At 47.1% G+C, this 19,934-nt stretch overlaps 1 protein-coding gene and 1 pseudogene across 9 annotated transcripts in view; one reads left to right on the top strand and one right to left on the bottom strand.

Annotated features, from left to right (window-relative positions):
• Positions 1–19,934, top strand: part of Ulk4 (unc-51-like kinase 4) — a 321,706-nt gene that overhangs the window by 85,099 nt on the left and 216,673 nt on the right. For all 9 annotated transcript variants that reach the window (XM_030244183.1, XM_006512024.4, XM_030244182.1 and 6 more), the window contains 2 exons: positions 8,266–8,427; positions 12,661–12,843. In XM_030244183.1, coding sequence (XP_030100043.1) covers positions 8,266–8,427; positions 12,661–12,843 — 345 coding nt within the window. The remainder of the gene's footprint in view (positions 1–8,265; positions 8,428–12,660; positions 12,844–19,934) is intronic.
• Gm18229 (predicted gene, 18229) lies at positions 5,013–6,150 on the bottom strand (annotated as a pseudogene).

Here is a 19,934-nt window from a genome sequence, read left to right as displayed (position 1 = left end):
TCCATTGATTTTTAAGAGATATTAAGGAAAAGTGATTGTTACTTCTTGTTATTTTTGTTGTTAGAGGTAGAATCGTGTTTGTGTGGCTACCTTCTTTTGGAGTTTGTTGAAAGATGATTACTTTCTTGCTTTTTCTAGGGTGTAGTTTCCGTCCTTGTGTTGGTGTTTTCCATCTATTATCCTTAGTAGGGCTGGATTTGTGGATAGTTATTATGTAAATTTGGTTTTGTCATGGAATATCTTGGATTCTCTGTCTATGGTAATTGAGAGTTTTGCTGGGTATATTGGCCTGGGCTGGCATTTGTGTTCTCTTAGGGTCTGCATGATATCTGCCCAGGATCTTCTAGCTTTCATAGTCTCTGGTAAGAAGTCTGATGTAATTCTGGTAAGTCTGCCTTTATATGTTACTTGAGCTTTTTCTCTTATTGCTTTTAATATTCTTTCTTTGTTTAGTGCATTTGGTGTTTTGATTATTATGTGACAGGAGGAACTTCTTTTCTGGTCCAGTCTATTTGGAGTTCTGTAGGCTTCTTGTATGTTCATGGGCATCTCTTTCTTTAGGTTAAGGAAGTTTTCTTCTATAATTTTGTTGAAGATATCTAGTGGCTCTTTAAGCTGGGAATCTTCACTCTCTTCTATACCTATTATCTTTAGGTTTGGTCTTCTCATTGTGTCCTGGATTTCCTGAATGTTTTGGTTTAGGAGCTTTTTGCCTTTTGCGTTTTCTCTGATTGTTGTGTCAGTGTTTTCTGTGGTATCTTCTGCACTTGAGATTCTCTCTTCTATCTCTTGCATTCTGTTGGTGATGATTGCATCTATGACTCCTGATCTCTTTCCTAGGTTTTCTAACTCCATGGCTGTCTCCCTTTGTGATTTCTTTATTATTTCTATTTCCATTTTTAGATCTTGGATGGTTTTGTTCATTTCCTTTGCCTGTTTGATTGTGTTTTCCTGTCATTCTTTAAGGGATTTTTGTGTTTCCTCTTTAAGGGCTTCTACCTGTTTAACTGTGTTCTCCTGTATTTCTTTTCTTTCTTTTTCTTTTTTTTTTTTTCCAGTTTTTCGAGACAGGGTTTCTCTGTGTAGCTCTGGTTGTCCTGGAACTCACTCTGTAGACCAGGCTGGCCTTGAACTCAGAAATCCACCCGCCTCTGCCTCCCAAGTGCTGGGATTAAAGGTGTGTGCCACCACTGCCCGGCTTTTCCTGTATTTCTTTATGGGAGTTATTTATGTCCTTCTTAAAGTTCTCTATCACCATCATGAGAAGTGATTTTAGATCCAATCTTGCTTTTCCAGTGTGATGGTGTATCCAGGACTTGCTATGGTGGGAGAATGGGCTTCTGATGATGCCAAGTAACCTTGGTTTCTGTTGCCTATGTTCTTACGCTTGCCTCCCGCCATCTGGTTATCTCTAGTGCTACCTGCCCTGGCTATGTCTGACTGGAGCCTGACCTTCCTGTGATTCTGGTTGTGTCAGAACTCCTGAGTTCAGCTGTCTCTGTGATCCTGTGATCCTGAGAGCCTGGATGTGTCAGAGCTCCTGGAAGTAAAGTTGCCTCTGGGACCTGAGATTCTGGTGTGACCAAGCCCCTGGGATCCTGTGATCCTGGGTGTGTTAGAACACCTGGGAGTGGAGCTTCCTCTGGGTGTTGTGGGACTGGCTGCAGAGTTTGGGCCCAATGTCTGCTCAGGACACCAGCCCAGACCGGAAGGAACCTGTGCCACTGGTCGGGTGGGGTTCCTGCATCCTTGGATCCCACTGGTCCCAGTTACTCCCAGTGGTGTTGGGACAGATGTTGTGTCCTACTCACCTCTATCCTATGATCCTGGGCGTTTTAGAGTGCCTGGGAGTGGAGCTTCCTCTGGGTGTTGTGGGACTCCATCTTATCTATTCTTTTGATATTTATTTATGTATGCTATGGCACAAGTCAGAGAAGAACTTGGGGAAGTCAGTTCTTTCTTCCCCCATATGAGTCCTGGAATCTAACTCATACCATCAGGCTTGGCTGCAAGCTCCTTTACCTGCTGAGCCCTCTCACTGGCCCTTATCCTCTTTTGTGGAATAAGGGCTGCTATGACTTTGATCAAGTTACCAGTTGAATGCATAGCTACGCACAAAGTTCATTGGTCCTCAGTGCTGACCTCTGGAAGGGAGGGCACAGTATTTCTCCTGACACTTTTTGATGGAAGGAATCGAATCCAGGACATGTGCATGTTGAGCAGGGGGTTGATGGTGCACCCTCTGCTGCCACCTCTGAGCTGCATGCCCCGTTCAACAATTCTGTTGTTTACAGCTAGTCTGGGGCTGGCGAATGTTTGTCTACACCACAGCTCCTCTCAGCCCCCAGAATGTGCTGGGAAGTGGATTTGCCCTCCCACCAGCAGGGTGTGAAGAGCCTGAGCCCACAGCTCATCAAACACATGCTATCCTCAGGTATTTTGTTGTTAGGCAGGATGGGCAGATCTCCCGACAGTTGGTTCGTGAGGATGGCCAGCCTTCCTGTCACCTGCTTGCTTTGCTTTCTTCTCAGGACACTTGTCTTCCCTTAGATCCGACTTACCTTTTGCTTTGTAGGGAGCTGTGCTGTTGTGCTCCACTGCTGGAAACTATCGCAGCCATCCGTAAGGGGGAGAATCACAGTGGGAGCCCTTTCCTCACCTCCACTGGGCAGCTGTCACTATTTCGCCCCACCTAAGTTATGGCACTGAATTTAAAACCCAGGCATTTGTGCCTTTATTTTCTGAACTGTTGGGAAAACTTCACACGGGGTGCCACTCAAAGAAATTCATGTTTGTCTCCTTCAATTGTGTGTTGCTGGTTCTTTAAAAAGATTTATTTTTAACTAAGTGTGTGTGTGTGTGTGTCTTTGTGCACATGAGTACAGGTGCCCACTAGCCAGAAGAGGGCATCAGATCCCTTGGAGCTGGACATACAGACATGTCTGCCACCCAGCATAGGAACACATGTGCTCTTAACAGCTGAACCATGTTGTGGGTACTTGTAGTTGGTAGCCAGCCCTCCCACTTTCTTTACAGTGCCTGCCTGACAGCCGAAAGTCTTAAATCAAGGTCAGGTGAGTTGGCCAAGAGGCAGCAGCCTTGCCGCCAAACCCAAGTCTGCATGTGATTTCTGCATGTGATTAACATGCACTCCACACGTACTCCCTAAGGAAATAAACATAAGACATGAAGTCCCTGTAGTTAATGCAGATGCTTTTATGTATTCATTATAAACTTTTTCTTTTATCTGTTCATATTTGTATGTTTTTTTGTTTTGTTGGTTTTAGAGATGATTTCATGTAGTGTGTAGCCTTGGTTGGCCTGGAACTTCCTGTATAGCCTAGGTTGGTCTTAAAATCCCAGTGTCTCCAGTACCCACCAGTCCCATCAGCCCCCCCCCCCCCAGTCCCCTCAGCCCCCTCAGCCCCTCAGCCCCCCAGTCTCCCCCAGCCCCCCCAGTTCCCACAGTCTTTGGTCTCTATTCTCCAGGTGCTGGTTTCACAGGCACGTGCCACATCTGGCCCCTCATATGGCTGTTTGGGGCCCTTTGTGGTTCCATATGAGTTTTAGACTTTCTTCTTGTTCCTTTAATAACAGTGTTGGAACTTTGATAGGAAAGCCATCGCATTTTTTGGCAGTGTTAATCCCTCTAGGTGATGAACCTGGGCATCTTTCTGTTCATCCACACCATCTTCAGTTTCTTTCCTCATTATTTTATAGTTTCAAGTCTTTGATCTTACAGTTCTTTGGTCAAATTTATCCCCCAAGTTTGTATTATAGGTTTTTTTTTTTCCTGAATTTTACTGTCAATTTTACTGAGGAACACTGGGCCTTTCTCTGCCCCTACTACCCTCTTGACTCCCTTCACCATGCCCTAAATAAACTCTACTCTGTGACAGAGAGAGAGAGAGAGAGAGAGAGAGAGAGAGAAGAGAGAGAGACTGAACAACAGTGAGAAAACATGAGGGGACTATCAGGTTTTGTTTGGTGACCAGTGAGTGAGCTCGTGGGGCTCTGACCGAAGTGGGGGAGGGGGATTCCCAAGGAAGGCTCATCCCTTAGAGTCCCACACCAGCAGCCTTTAGTTCTTGGTTATTTTCCGTCACCACTGAGCACCCTAATCATTCTGTACATTTTTCTTTCTTCAGTTCAGAATTAGTAGTTCATGTTTTGTGCCTTAAAGGGCGCCTAGGTCTTCTCTGAAGATTGTGAAGTCAACCAGTCACTGAGTAATTATGTGAAGCCTCTTGTAAGCCCTGATGTTCACCACTCTAATGGTGGTGCGACTCCAGAGAGGAGACCTGGGAATAAAGTCTCAGGCAATAGCCAACCCACGCAGAGCACCAGACATCTTACACTCGAGGAGTGGGAGGAATCACGAAAGTAAAGTGAACAAGTACAAGGACAAGCTGCGGGCGGCAAGATCACGGTTTCCATGGAAACATAGAAACAAATAGCAATAGCCAACTGTGATCAATACTCTAACATAAACTCACTCCTCACATGCATCTGGGAGGGGTTTGGAAGCACATTTCAAGAATAATTCAGTGTTTCTGAAGAAGCGGAGGTCGAGAGACTCTTGGCTTGTTTTCTTGGAGTTTCTCACAAGCACTCAGAATCTCCCTCACATGACTCCATTCTTGGACCGTGTTCTGACATCTGTCCAACACTCCATCTAGATAAAAGAAGTATATTTCTGGTTAGAATGGCATTGCGGGCGTGAGGCTTCCTCTGTACTGCAGTGCAGGCGTTCATCACTGTGGTTGGTGAAATCTGCCTCACCTCACTCTCCACAGGCACAGTCCCCATGCGAGGAGTCCCCATGGGCCATGTGTGTGTGTGTGTGTGTGTGTGTGTGTGTGTGTGTGTGCTTCCCCCTTCCTTATCAGTAAGATTTCTCCTAAAGGAAGATTTTATTTTAACAAAGAAAGGTTTTACTGATCTCTTTAGCTTTGTTTTGCATGTTGTCAAATGTACAACAATGCAAGAACCTCTAAACAAATCAAATTTGGTTTTTCTTCATTATGACTTTCCTGGTGTTGAAGATGGGGCCAAGCACCTACAAGGGCCTACATAGTTGGTTCATATGCAGTCTTCCACTGTGCAGCCTCTGATGGATAGCCAGGGAAGAATTCTTACAGAAGGGTTTCCCACGGTGATTACATTGATAGGGTTTTCTGCTTCTGTGGTCTCGCTGCTGTAAGGACAAGGAAAGAACTCTCTTTAAATGCTGTCCCACGCTCATGACCCCTGTATGGGTTTTTGTCTCCAGCATGAGTTCTGTATGAGTTGAGAGAGCTACAGTGGATCCCATGTGATAAATTGAGATCTGCAGTGGATCGCATGTAGCCACTGTAGCCCTCTGAAGAGCAGCGAGGAGACCACTCTGAATGAAGGGCCACTCACATTTGCTTAATTCATGATTTTATTAGAGCATTCTTTGTTGTCTGAGTAGCTGAGCCCTCTGGTAATGGAGTTTTCCATGTTTCTTACGTTCACTGATATTAACTTCAACATCTGCTTAGTGAGGACTGTGCAGTCTTTGAGTGTTCTGCACACTCCAGCCTTTGAAGGGTCTCTCCTGTGTGTGGGATCTCAGAAATGCAGTAAGGAGGAGCATGCCAAGGCTTCCCCACATTCAGCATATTGCTGTGGGTTTATTCCAGTCTGGGTTCTCTGTGCTGTGCTGTGCTGTGACAGAATCCCCAGCCCATGCAGCCTGAGGGGGGAAGGGCTTATTTTGCCCCTGGTGTTCAGGTGCACAGTCCACCAAAGCAGAGAAGGTGTGGTGGCTGCAGCTCCGAGGCTGGGTTTCCTTGCGTCCTCTCTTCGCAGTGCCCAGGGAGCAGAGGAAGGAGAGCCGGGGGCTTTTCCTCTCTCCTCCAGTGTTTTCTTTTCAGCTTTTTCATTCAGCCTAAGATCTCAAATCCTGGGTTGGTCACCCATATTTCCCAGTGTACTTACCTCCTTAGTTATCTGTCTCTGGAAATGTCCTCACAGACTTGCTCAAGGGCGTGTGTCTCCTAGGTGATTCTAAACTCAGCCAAGTCGATAGAGAAAATTAGCTGTCATATGTACTTAGGGTTGAATGACCCTAAAGACCTTTTCATATTTGTTGTCTTTAAAGGGTTTCTCTCCAGCATGCCTTCCCTAACATGGGAGTCCCAGCGGCAGCATGCCCCACACTCAGTGCATTTCAGAATGTATTTTCAGTATGTCTTAGTTAGGGTTTCTATTCCTGCACAAACATCATGACAAAAAGCAGTTGGGAAAGAAAGGGTTTATTCAGCTTATACTTCCATACTGCTGTTCATCACCAAGGAAGTCAGGACTGGATCTCAAGCAGGTCAGAAAGCAGGAGCTGATGCAGAGGCCATGGAGGGATGTTCTTTACTGGCTTGCTTCCCCTGGCTTGCTCAGCCTGCTCTCTTATAGAACCAAGACTACCAGCCCAGGGATGGCACCACCCACAAGGGGACCTCCCCACTTGATCACTAATTGAGAAAATGCTTTACAGCTGGATCTCATGGAGGCATTTCCTCAACTGAAGCTCCTTTCTCTGTGATAACTCCAGCTGTGTCAAGTTGACACACAAAACTAGTCAGTACACAGTATGAGTTCTCTATAATCCTAAAGGGGAGTGCTCCAGCAGAGACGTGTTCCGTCTGCTGCCTGCTGGATTCTCTTGTGTGATGAATCCCAGCTGGAGACCTTCCCACATCTGCTACATCCGGAGGGTCTTTTGCACTTTGAGTCTATTCATGTTCTAGGTAAGGGGTGAATACTTCCGACAAACATGTCTACTCTGTCATTGCCACAGGATGTCTGCTGCATCAGTTTTTCTTTAGATTGAATGGGACGTAAACTCTCACAGAGAGATCCTCCACAGGCACTGGACCTACGGGGCTAATGCTTGTCTGCTTGCTAAGGAATGTATTACTCACAGAGGCCTTCCCCAGCCATTGTATTGTGCATTTTCTCAGCAGAATTGATTTGTGATGTTCCATCAAAGATGACTAGAAGAACATAGTCTCATATTTTTTGTGACCCTACTGGTTTTTAATTGTTTAAAATTACTTTCAAGTGTGTGTGAGAGTATGTGTGTGTGTGTGTGTGTGTGTGTGTAGAGGCTAAAGGACAACCTTAGCTGTCTTGCCTGGGGCATCTCACACACACACACACACACACACACACACACACACACACACACACACACACAAACACAGTTTTGAGCCTGAAACTTGCCTCGCAGGCTACATGGCTGGAGAGCTGGCCTCAGGGATCCACCTGTTTCCAGCTCCCCAGCAGTGTGATTACAAAGCCTCCACTGCCTACCGGGATCTTTTTATATGAGTTCTGAGAATCAAACTCCTCTTGCTTGCAAGCCAAGCACCTCACCGTCGTCGCTCCCCCAGCCTTGCGTTTTCCTCTGTAGAGCTGTGCTCTCCTGTCTGCTGGGGAAGAGTTAATGAGGGAGGGGTCAGAGCCAATGACCTTTCTACATCATCGAGTGCCAAAGTTCCGTAGACCTTTTAAGCACTTAAAGAGGCTTTACATTCACTCACTCACTGTGTGTGTGTGTGCACACATCTGGGCACATATGTGCTATGGTGTGCATTCAGAGATTCAGAGGACAATTTGTGAGATTTGGTTCTCTCTTTCCACCATATGGGTCCTGGGGATCAAACAGGCCTTTGGGATCGGCAGAAAGCACCCTTATCCACTGAGCCATTCCCCCCCCCCCCCCAGCCCTCCTTAAGAACATTTCTGCTTCCTGAAAGCAGTTTGATGTGTTGATGTTTGTTTTAGCCCCCGGGTGATCTGGTTACCCTTGTGGGTATGTCTGTCTCAGGACTGTCTGATCCTGTGTCTGAGTGCCTGTGTGTTGCTGCTGGTTGCCACCTGATCGTCCTTAGCGAGGGTTGAGCTGGGGCTGTGCTGGCAAACTCTCCGTACTTTGACAGTTGCATCTGGTTTTCACACTGCTCATGTGCCTTATGTTAGTTATTTTCTGGGTCATTTTCCCATTTTGATTTTATTTAAAGCAGGTGAGGTTGTGTTTTGCTTCCTGTTTAGTACGCAGAGGGCTGTGTTCTCCCTGCTCGCTGGTGAGGAGACCGCTGGCTCCTTGTAGCAGCCTCAGAACAACCAGAACGTTATCCCCAGGAGCTATGAAGAGACCACACGCACATGTTCCTCACACCGAAGAGCCTTTGCTTGGGGAAGCGGCACTTTTTGAATTCCTGCTTTCTGTTTATTCTCTAGGAGGAACGGGTTGTCAATCACATGGCTGCGAAGATTATCGAGAATGTTTGCACGACGTTTTCTGCCCAGGCGCAGGGCTTCACAACCGGGGAGATTGGGCCTGTCCTGTGGCACCTCTTTAGACACTCCACCGTGGACGCCCTGCGGATAACCGCGATATCGGTGAGTCCAGCATCTCCGGAGGATGGAACCAGGGACTCGAGCACTCTGACTGAGGAAATACCCCTGAACAGTAAATTTAATGGAAAGAGTAGAGATGTTGGTCAGAGGGATATCTCAAGAGGTGTACTAGAGCAGAATTCTAAAAATTGGCCTGGAAGAGTTTGGGACTTTGTGGGATGTGGCGTTTATCACAGGTTAAAAGTAGATGGAGCTGAGTATGAGAGTTCATGGCAGACGGTGGGATCTGGGGGATGTGCGCTTGAGTGACCACGGTAGAGGTCCTCCCACCATGTGCATCCCAGGGGTCAGGGGTCAAACCCAGGTCATCAGCTTGGCAGCCACTGCCTTAAAGCCTGTGACGCCATCTTAACCCCCTTCTCTCCTCCTTGCCACTGGGGGGTGAGCCCGGGGCCTCACATGCCAGGAAGTGTTCCACCACTGAGCAGTATCCATAGCCCCCCTTTTGCCTTCAGGAAGGTTGTCTGTCTCCTCCCTCCTTTCTTTCCTTCCTTCCTTCTTTCCTTCCTTCCTTCTTTCCTTCCTTCCTTCCATTCATCCTTTTTTGTCAGAGTAAGTTGTCCAGGTTGACTCCTGTAACCCACGCAGACCTTGAGGATCCGCTTCTCCTGCCTCAGCTCAGCTTCCTGACCACTGAGCTTGCAGGCCTGGGCCTCCAGGCTGAGAGCGTATCTTCTTGTTAGTCCAGGTTTTCAGATTCTGAGCTAAAAGGTCGCATCCCATGCGAGTGAGATGAAGCCACTTTAGTGTTCGGGCCTCCGCAACTCTGTCGCTCCCTTGCTGTTGATGGGTGGCCTGCTGACTGAGTGAAGGTTAATGGTGTGTGAAGAAGTGTCATTAGTCTGTTGGACCAATGGGAAGTGTTCTCTTGTCATCGTCTCTGGATTCCTGGTTGTAGGGTGCTCAGGCTGTGTTTCTCAGCTCCTCCTCATACCACCCTGGGGGGCAGTTTCACACCTCACCTTCCAGCCTGAGGCTTCCCATCTCCTGTCATCCTCAGTTCCACCCAGCTGCCCAGAGGAAGATGGAGGCATGCTGGCAGCTGCCCTGGCTCCCAGCAGCTGCCCCTTGTGCTTACCTCTCCTTTTGACCATTATCCCAGTGAGAGAGCAGCTGAGCGCAGCTTCTGTTAGAGCCCTTCTGCCTCTGGGTCTTTTGGTTCCTTCTTGGGAAACTCACTCAAGTGCTTGACTCTGCACTTCCCTAAGTGAAGGTGTGGTGGTTTGAGTATGCTTGGTCCATGGGTTGTGGCACTATTAGGGGGTATGGCCTTGTTGGAGGAAGTGTGTCACGGAGGTGGGGGGTGGGTGGGAGGGTGGGGAGGATGGGAGGGTAGACTCTGAGGTCGAGGTGCTCAAGCTCCACCCAGTGTGGGAGACAGTCCCCTTCTGCTGCTCTCAGCTCCTTCTCCGGCATTGTGTCTGCCTGGACACTGCCATGTTTTCCACCACAGTGATAATGGACTGAGCCTCTGAACCTGTAAGCCAGCCCCAATTCAGTTTTCCTTTGTAAGTGTTGCCTTGGTCATGGTGTCTCTTCACAGTAATGGAAACCCTAACTAAGACAGTGGAATTTTTCTTTTCTTCTCTTTTCTTTCTTTCTTTCTTTCTTTCTTTCTTTCTTTCTTTCTTTCTTTCTTTCTCTCTCTCTCTCTCTCTCTCTCTCCCTTCTTTCCTTCCTTTCTTCCTTTCTTCCTTTCTTTCTTTCTTTCTTTCTTTCTTTCTTTCTTTCTTTCTTCCTTTCTTCCTTTCTTCCTTTCTTCCTTTCTTCCTTTCTTCCTTTCTTTCTAAAGATTTATTTATGTATGTAAGTACACTGTAGCTGTCTTCAGACACATCAGAAGAGGGCATCAGATCTCATTACAGATGGTTTGTGAGCCACCATGTGGTTGCTGGGAATTGAACTCAGGACCTCTGGAAGAACAGTCGGTGCTCTTAACTGCTGAGCCATCTCTCCAGCCCCGAAATTTTTCTTTTATTCTTCGATCCTTGTAGCTAGGATTTAAGGAATCTTTAATTAGCTCCATTTTCCAAAAAGCAAATGCTGACATGCTAGCAAGTCCCCAGTCTGCATGTCCACTCTTCACAAAGCCACTTCTGTAGGGAGCTATTGGGGCATAAGCTCCTTTATAGCCAGCACACTGGGCTTTCCCAACTGCTGCTGAAACTGACTGGAAGTGCTGTCCCCCACTGGAGTCTGAGAACCAGCATACTGGGCACTGAGGCTCTTAGAGAACGCCAGCGCCAGCGGGGCTTGGAGCAGAGGTTGGATCGTGTTGTTCTGCGAGGGAGTCAGCATCCTGGCTGTGGGGAGTGGAGCTGGGGAATGGGTGGGAGAGAAAAAGTGCTCTGAGCAGGCAGGTTGTAGAGCATGTTCAAGTTCTCAGCAATTTTACTTATTTACTCGCTGCAGAAATGACAAAATCTTTCTTTCTTTCTTTCTTTCTTTCTTTCTTTCTTTCTTTCTTTCTTTCTTTCTCTTTCTCTCTCTCTCTCTCTCTCTCTCTCTCTCTCTCTTTCTCTCTCTTTCTTTTTTTTCTTGTATTTTCGAGACAGGGTTTCTCTGTATAGCCCTGGCTGTCCTGGAACTCACTTTGTAGACCAGGCTGGCCTTGAACTCAGAAATCCACCTGCCTCTGCCTCCCAAGTGCTGGGATTAAAGGCGTGCACCACCATGCCCGGCTCAACAAAATATTTCTAAGGTACATTTTTCTGAAAATGTTTACTTCATATACTTAAACAGCCGTGCATGAGTGTAGGGAGTCTCTGAGCCGCGCCTCTGACCATCTGTGAGAGCTTCCTGAACACTCTGGGCCATAGCCTGTCATCTGTGAAACAGGAACACTTGTCAGATATTCCGAGACAGTGTCCTGCGCACACTGAAAACAATGTGTGCCTTCAGCAAGGTGCCTCTAGTTGAAAGGGAAGACCATGTGTGAGGCCCGGTTTGTGGAGCAGAGTCAAGACTAGACATATTTTCAATTGATAGCATTAAATGTTTAAGTATCTGTACGTCTTTTTCAACATGAAGGGGCTAGGTAGTATTCTATGTTACATAGTGAGAGCTTGTTCTGTGAAAGCTTGTGAGTTGTTAGCCCATCAATGTAATTATTATTATCACACCTCCCAGTGTTTGAGAGCAACTTTCAAATGTTATGTGTACGTACGTATGTTAGCTTGTCTGGTAGTATATAGCACCATGTGTGTGCAGTACCTGTGGGGATCAGAAAGAGGTGTTTGTCTTAGTTAGGGTTTTACTACTGTGAAGAGACAGCATGACCAAAGTCACTCTTAGAAAGGACAACATTTAATTGGGGCTGGCTTACAGGTCCAGAGGTTTAGACCACTATTGTCAGGGCAAGAAACATGACAGTGTCCAGGTAGACATGATGCTGGAGGGGCTGAGAATTCTATATCTTGATCCAAAGGCAGCCAGAAGGAACTCTCCCTTTCACACTTGAGCATATATATTACCTCAAAGCGCTGCCTGCACGGTGACATACTTCCTCTAACAAGGCCACAATTTTACCAATAAGGCCACACCTCCTAAAGTGCCACTTCCCATGGGCCAAGCATATTCAAACCACCACAGTGCTGGATCCATGAAACTAGAGTTATAGTTATGAGTCACCATGTGGGTTCTGGGAATCAAACCAGAGTGCTCTGCAGGAGCAGTTGGTGCCTTAACTATCGAGACACCTCTCCAGCCCCTTTGCCTCAGTCATGTTAGCAGCTGGATCTTTATCTCATGCTTGTTGGAAATGTCTGAGTCTATGGCTTTAAAACAAGTGACAAAGCTGCAGGTTTGTGCCCTCTCTGTTGAGCAGAGGTGAGGGGTGTGTGTAGGTGTTGAGCAGAGACCTGAGGTGTGTGTGGGTGTTGAGCAGAGGTGTGGGGTGTGTGTGGGTGTTGAGCAGAGGCGAGGGGCGTGTGTGGGTGTTGAGCAGAAGTGTGGGGCATGTGTAGGCTTTGAGCAGAGGTAAGGGGTGTGTGTGGGTGTTGAGCAGAGGTGTGGGGTGTGTGTGGGTGTTGAGCAGAGACCTGAGGTGTGTGTGGGTGTTGAGCAGAGGTGTGGGGTGTGTGTGGGTGTTGAGCAGAGGCGAGGGGCGTGTGTGGGTGTTGAGCAGAGGTGTGGGGTGTGGGTGTTGAGCAGAGGTGTGGGGAGTGTGTGGGTGCCCTCAGAGTCTGTGAAAGATCTGTGCTCCTGCTCTCACAGGCCCTGTGCAGGATCACACGGCAGTCTCCCACCGCCTTCCAGAATGTCATCGAGAAGGTGGGTCTCAATGCAGTCATCAGCTCCCTGGCCTCTGCCATCTGCAAAGTGCAGCAGTACATGCTGACCCTGTTCACAGCCATGCTGTCCTGTGGGATTCATCTCCAGCGGCTGATCCAAGAGAAGGTAGGACTCTTCCTCCTGGAGTGGTGCATGCTACATAGGATGCCATCGCTGCAGGCCCAGGCAGGCCTTTTGACCCTGTCAGCCTCCCAGATGTACCACAGAGCTTTCCCTGGAAGATGCCAGGAGCTGCTTTTGAAGACTAGCACTAGCATGTGGCTTCTGCTGTCTCCTGGTAACGAGGAGAAATAGTAACACCCGTGAGCCGCCTCCTCACTGGCCTTCCTTACACTGTCTTCACAGCTCAGCTTGGTCCCATTGTGCCCTGTCTTCCTCAAGGGAGAGGGCTGGGCTCCGTTTCTCTGGTTCCTGTGACCCATGTCCATTCCTCCCCTGGTCTAAATCTCCGTAACGCATGTCATCTCTTGCATCTTCTTTCTCCGTTTTTTGACTTTGTCTCCTTCCAGGCTCTTGATACCTTTATCTGATTCCCAGCAGTTTCTAGTCTGCACAGTGGCTCTGACGGCATCTCTATACCATCGTTTTTCCAAGTGTTAATTCTTGCCCCCGCTGAGGAACGGTGTGTACTATCACCACTGCCACGACTGAGCCACGCCAGGAATGCTGCCCTTCAGGCCTCCTGCATGCCTGCTGCATCAAAGCCCACATGTGAATGTTGCCTCTGATGAGTGATTTGAACCTAATGGTTTCAGAAGCCACCACATTTAAAAAAGACCATGTTTGTATATAAGTTGTTTAAGTGTCACCTTAATGGTTGCCATAGTTTGGGTCAAAGTTAGCCGTGTTTCCAGCTTTTCTGGTTGCTGGGACTCTTCCTAAGAGAACTTACCAAGCAGTGCTCTGTACACCTGCCATGGTGGTGTGGGGTACACTTTAAAATCAGAGCCTCTGCTTTATTTGTCTGTCCACTCTGCCAGCAATGGATCCAGGTACTCGCACATATGGGGCACACCCCCTGACACTGGGCAGCACCCTGCTCTCAAACCAGAGTTCTACAAATCTCAGTGGAGGATTGTGGATGCAGCCATTGAAACCCACTGTGTTGGCTGTGGTCCTACTGTATCAAATGCTGTCTGGTGTTTCTTATATTTAAAGCTAGAATTTTGTTATGTTAATAATATACTTGCATGGTATCGTAGTTGCTGTTGTTGTGATAACTACTCTTATGAGGCAACTCAAGGAAAGGGGGTTTATTTTAGCTCACAGTTCAGTCCATCATGACAGGGATATCAAAGCTATGGGGGCTTGAGGCAGCTGGTCACATCCATCCACAGTCAGGAAGCAGAGAGCCGTGACCACAGGCTGCTCAGCTCCTTTCTTGGCCTGTACAGACCAGGATCCTAGCCAAGGGAGTGGAGCCACCCACAGTGGGCAGGTCCTTCCACCTCAGTGACCATAATCAGATACACCCCCACCCAACTCTGCCCACCCTACCTACCCACCCCAATCCATGTTCCCAAAGGCCTGTCTCTTAGGCAACCCCAGACTTTCAAGGTGGCTCTCAAACAGCTTGGTACATGAAAATCTAAAGCACAGCACTTTGTCTTCACTCCAGTGTGATGTTACTCAGATGGCAGTGGCTGCAAGCAAGAATTGTTCAGTAATCTGTGTGAATATTCCCTATTCAGTCTTCCAAGCATTCTACCATCATTGTACAGTCACTCTTATGGCTGTATGGCTTGGTCTTCTTGTGGGACTCCTAACAGTGGGAGTGCAGCTGTCTCTGACTCTCTTGCCTGCTCGTGGGACACGGGACACTTTTCCTCTAACCAAGTTATGTCATCCAGCTTTAATATGAGTGGAGGTGCCTAGCCTTACTGCGACTCATATCCTTGATATCTATGCTTGATATCCATGGGAGGCCTGCCCTCTGCTGAAGGGAAATAAGGAGAGGATCTGGGGAAGAAGGGAAGGAGGAGGGATGGATGGGAGGACAGGAGGAGAGGGCAAACTGTGGTCAGAATGTAACATCTGAGAAAGGAATACATTTTAAAAAGAAAAAAAACAAACCAGTTGCCCTTGGGCAGCTTTACTGAGTTGTAGTAGAGAGGTGGAGAGTTTTAACAGAATTACTTTTAAATGTTGATACACTATTGTATTATATTTTACAAAGTCATAAAAATTAGATTCTGTGGTTCTGTTTTTAGTTTCTTCCCTTGGCTGTCCAGGTGCTGCTGCACACCAACGGGGAAGGATGGAGCCGAGCCAAGTTTCACAGTCAGTGCCTTCCCTTGGTGTGTCCAGACTGGATGAGTCCAGAGCCGGTGAGGCAGCAGGATCCTGGCAGGGCAGTGAATGCAGGGGGGAGGGGTCTCCTCGGCTCTGCTCTGTTCTGCAGTGTTACAGCTATCTTAGATGATAGTCAACAAAGCCGCTTGTGTTGTTTATTGGGGTGAACTAGGGCTATATAAGCCTTGGAAAGTGCGAAGGGGCTCTTCTTAGGGTGAAGTTTCATTGGCTGAAGTTTAAGGTTCTGCTGATACCTCATTTACACAGAGAGGCCTCCTAGAAAGTTGAACCTGAAGCTCAACTAATTGTACCAAGGATTATGTGACATTCCTCAGGTAGAGTGTTGGGGGTTGGGACTCCCCAGATAAGGTAGAGTAGAGGAAGCCCTGCTGGGGAAGGGAACCCTCCATTTTGCACCTAGCTCGGGAGCTCTCCAGACATGTTATCTCCAGATAAAAGAGGGATGATTATTCACTTTTAATTCATATCGGCTCTTGTTCCCACCCAAGTATGTACCAGATCCAACTCTGCTTGGCTTCTGAGACCAGATGACTTAAAGTGCTGTGGCTAAGGCAGGACCCGCCCTTTCCTTTCTTTAAACTTTATTACTGTGTGTATGTGATTGTGTGAGCACATGTGCCATGGTGTGTGTGTGGAACTTTGTGTAGCTGGTCTTCGCCTTCATGAAGGATCTAGTGACTGAACTGCGGGCCTTGAGTTCCATGGCAAGTGCTTTACTGACAGAGCTGTACACTCAGGATGTCATCATGCAGAAATGCATCCTGAGTGCACAGCTCAGGCAGAAATGCATCCTGAGTGCACAGCTCAGGCAGAAATGCATCCTGAGTGCACAGCTCAGGCAGAAATGCATCCTGAGTGCACAGCTCAGGCAGAAATGCATCCTGAGTGCACAGCTCAGGCAGAAATGCATCCTGAGTGCACAGCTCAGGCAGAAATGCATCCTGAGTGCCCAGCTCTGGCAGAAATGCATCCTGAGTGCCCAGCTCTGGCAGAAATGCATCTTGAGTGCACAGCTCAGGCAGAAGTGCATCCTGAGTGCATAGCTCAGGCAGAAGTGCATCCTGAGTGCATAGCTCAGGCAGAAGTGCATCCTGAGTGCATGGCTCAGGGCATCACATTTGCCCACACTGGTGCTGACTCACAGCCAAGGTGCTTTCATCTTGAAAACTGAAACTCAGTATGCAGACAACAACTTGTGTGGCAAGTCATAAGGCTCTGAGAATAGTTAGATCTCGTACTTTTGTAGGCTATCTGACACTACACTGGCACGGGGAAGGAGACATGGTCTCTCTAGTGCTGGTTTGGGCAGGCATCCAAGTTCCTTGTTGAGTTCTTTGATACTGAAGTTGAAGGATGAGTGAGCTCCTATGGCACTCGTCAGAGGGGGTTCTGACTATCTTCCTTGCCTTCTATGATGGTCACCTGCCTGGCAGGTGGGCAGCTGGACCCTGGACACTTTCTGCACTAATGCTAGTGTAGTGGCTATTCCTGGTTGTCAACTTGACAATATTTGGAATGAACTACAATCCGGAATTGGAAGGCTCACCAGTGACCCTTATCTGGAGGCTTGGAGATCCTTATCTGGATCTTGGTTTGAAGATCTTGAGCCATATTGGCTATGGATTCCAGAAGATTGAATCTCCGAGTTTAAGGAACACACCTTTAATCTGGGCTACGCCTTTCATCTGGGATTAAAGGTGTGGTGGAACACACCTTTAATCTGGGCTACACCTTCTGCTGGAGACAATATAAGGACATTGGAAGAAGGGAGTCTAGCTCTTGCTCTTGCTCCTTCGCCTGCTTGCCGTGTGAGACTGAGTAACTGCTAAATCCTTGGACTTCCATTCACAGCTGTGACTGAACGATTGTTGGGAATTGAGCTGCCGACTGTAAGTCATCAATAAATTCCTTTATTATCTAGAGACTATCCATAAGTTCTGTGACTCTAGAGAACCCTGACTAATACAGAAGTTGGTACCAGGAGTGGTTCTAGAGTAACAGAAGTACAAGGATGAATCTTTTAAAATTCTGGAATTGGCTTGTTGATCCACCAGCACTTTCAACTATTGAAACCTCTCCAGATTCTCTCCCTCCTGGGAGCTCAGAGAATTTTGAAGACCCATGGTTGAAACTATATTCCGAACTTAAAGAAGCTAATGCCCTTGATTTTCTTAATGAATTAGGTGATTCAGTGCACAAAGCTTTCTACAAGATGGGGAAAAAATCGAAAAATGATTTTACTGGCTGGCTGCTCTTAGTATCTGTGGAAAAAATGATGAATGAAAGGAAGGAGTTGTGTGATAAAATCGAAAGGCTCCAGACACAAGTAAACGATCTAAAAGTTGCTAAGTGTGTCCTTGAGGAGAATCTTCTCTCTTGTAGCAATAGAGCTCAAGTTGCAGAAAATCAAACAGAAACTCTCATTGTAAGGTTGGCTGAACTACAGCGAAAATTCAAGTCTCAGCCTCAGAGTGTGTCGACAGTTAAAGTAAGGGCTCTAATTGGCAAAGAATGGGATCCTACAACATGGGATGGGGATGTGTGGGAAGACCATGTTGAAGCTGAGAATTTTGAATCCTCAGATTCTCAAGGGTTTGCCCCACCTGAGGAAGTAGTACCCTCAGCCCCACCTCTTGAAATAATGCCTTCCCCACATGAGGAAATTAATTTTGCAGAGTCTGCTCACGGCCCACCAATAGTTTCTTCTAGACCTGTAACCAGACTCAAAGCAAAACAGGCTCCTAGAGGGGAGGTAGAAAGTGTAGTCCATGAGGAAATTCGCTACACTACTAAGGAGCTTAATGAGTTTGCTAATTCATTCAAGCAGAAACCTGGTGAATATGTGTGGGAATGGATTTTAAGGGTGTGGGATAAGGGTGGAAGGAACATAAAACTAGAGCAGGCTGAGTTTATTGACATGGGTCCTCTGAGTAGAGATTCTAGGTTTAATACGGAAGCTCGCATAGTTAAAAAAGGTGTCAAAAGTTTGTTTGAATGGTTGGCTGAGGTGTTTATCAAAAGATGGCCTACTGGAAATGACTTGGAGATGCCTGATATTCCATGGCTTAGTGTTGATGAAGGGATTTTAAGACTTAGGGAAATTGCAATGCTAGAGTGGATATATTGTGTAAAGCATAATTGTCCACAATGGGAAGGTCCAGAAGATATGCCTTTCACCAGCTCTATAAGACGCAAATTGGTGAGAGGGGCACCAGCACATTTGAAGGGTTTTGTTCTTTCCCTTTTCCTTGTGCCAGATCTTAGCATTGGAGATGCTTCTGCTCAATTAGATGAATTAAATTCACTGGGTTTAGTTGGATTCCGAGGTAACAAGGGCCAGGTGGCAGCATTGAATCGCCCGAGACAAGGTGATTCTAGTTATTATAATGGACAGCGTAGACAAAAGAATGTTTATAATAACATACCCAGTAATGGTCAGCACAGGAGAGGTGAAATTTATAATGGCATGACTCGGTTGGACCTTTGGTACTGGCTAACCAATCATGGTGTTTCCAGGAATGAAATACATAGGAAGCCTACTGCATATTTGTTTGATCTGTATAAGCAGAAAAATTCTCAAACAAATGAAAGAAAGGCTACATTAGATCGTGGTAAACAGCCAAATGAAAGAAAGGCTACATTAGATCGTGGTAAACAGCAATCTCGGCCAGTGAATCAATTTCCAGACTTGAGACAGTTTGCAGATCCAGAACCCCTTGAATGAAGGGGTGGCCAGGTTCCGCTGAGGAAGGATCTTGATAAGACACTCAAAGGTTTTGCTGTTACCCTTTCTCCAGTTCTTCCCCAGAGGGACCTACGGCCTTTTACAAGGGTAACTGTACACTGGGGAAAAGGAAATAATCAGACTTTTCGGGGTCTGCTGGATACTGGTTCTGAGTTGACACTGATCCCAGGGGATCCCAAGAAACATTGTGGCCCTCCAGTTAAAGTAGGGGCTTATGGAGGGCAGGTGATTAATGGAGTTTTGACTGATGTCCGACTCACAGTAGGTCCAGTAGGTCCCCGGACACATCCTGTGGTGATTTCCCCAGTTCCAGAATGTATAATTGGGATAGATATACTCAGAAATTGGCAGAATTCTCATATTGGTTCCCTGAACTGTAGAGTGAGGGCTATTATGGTTGGAAAGGCCAAATGGAAGCCTTTAGAGTTGCCTTTGCCAAAGAAAATAGTGAATCAAAAACAGTATCGTATTCCTGGAGGCATTGCAGAAATTACTGCCACTATCAAGGACTTGAAAGACGCAGGGGTGGTGGTTCCCACCACATCTCCGTTTAACTCTCCTATCTGGCCAGTGCAGAAAACAGATGGATCATGGAGAATGACAGTTGATTATCGAAAACTAAATCAGGTAGTAACTCCAATTGCAGCTGCTGTACCAGATGTAGTTTCGTTACTTGAGCAAATTAACACATCTCCTGGCACCTGGTATGCGGCTATTGATCTGGCAAATGCCTTCTTCTCAGTACCTGTCCATAAGGACCACCAGAAGCAATTTGCTTTCAGTTGGCAAGGCCAACAGTATACCTTCACAGTTTTGCCTCAAGGATATATTAACTCTCCTGCCCTGTGTCATAATTTAGTTAGAAGGGATCTTGATCGTTTGGATCTTCCACAAAATATCACATTGGTGCACTATATTGATGACATTATGCTGATTGGACCAAGTGACTCGGAAAGCTGCTAGCTTTGTGTGGGGCCTGGAACAGGAGAAGGCCCTTCAACAGGTCCAGGCTGCTGTGCAGGCTGCTCTACCACTTGGACCATATGACCCAGCAGACCCGATGGTACTTGAGGTATCTGTGGCTGATAGAGATGCTGTTTGGAGCCTCTGGCAGGCCCCTGTAGGTGAATCACAGAAA

This window comes from Mus musculus, chromosome 9 (genome assembly GCF_000001635.26).
Source record: "Mus musculus strain C57BL/6J chromosome 9, GRCm38.p6 C57BL/6J".
NCBI classification, from domain to species: Eukaryota; Metazoa; Chordata; class Mammalia; order Rodentia; family Muridae; genus Mus; species Mus musculus.
This window is presented reverse-complemented; position numbering and strand designations above follow the sequence as displayed.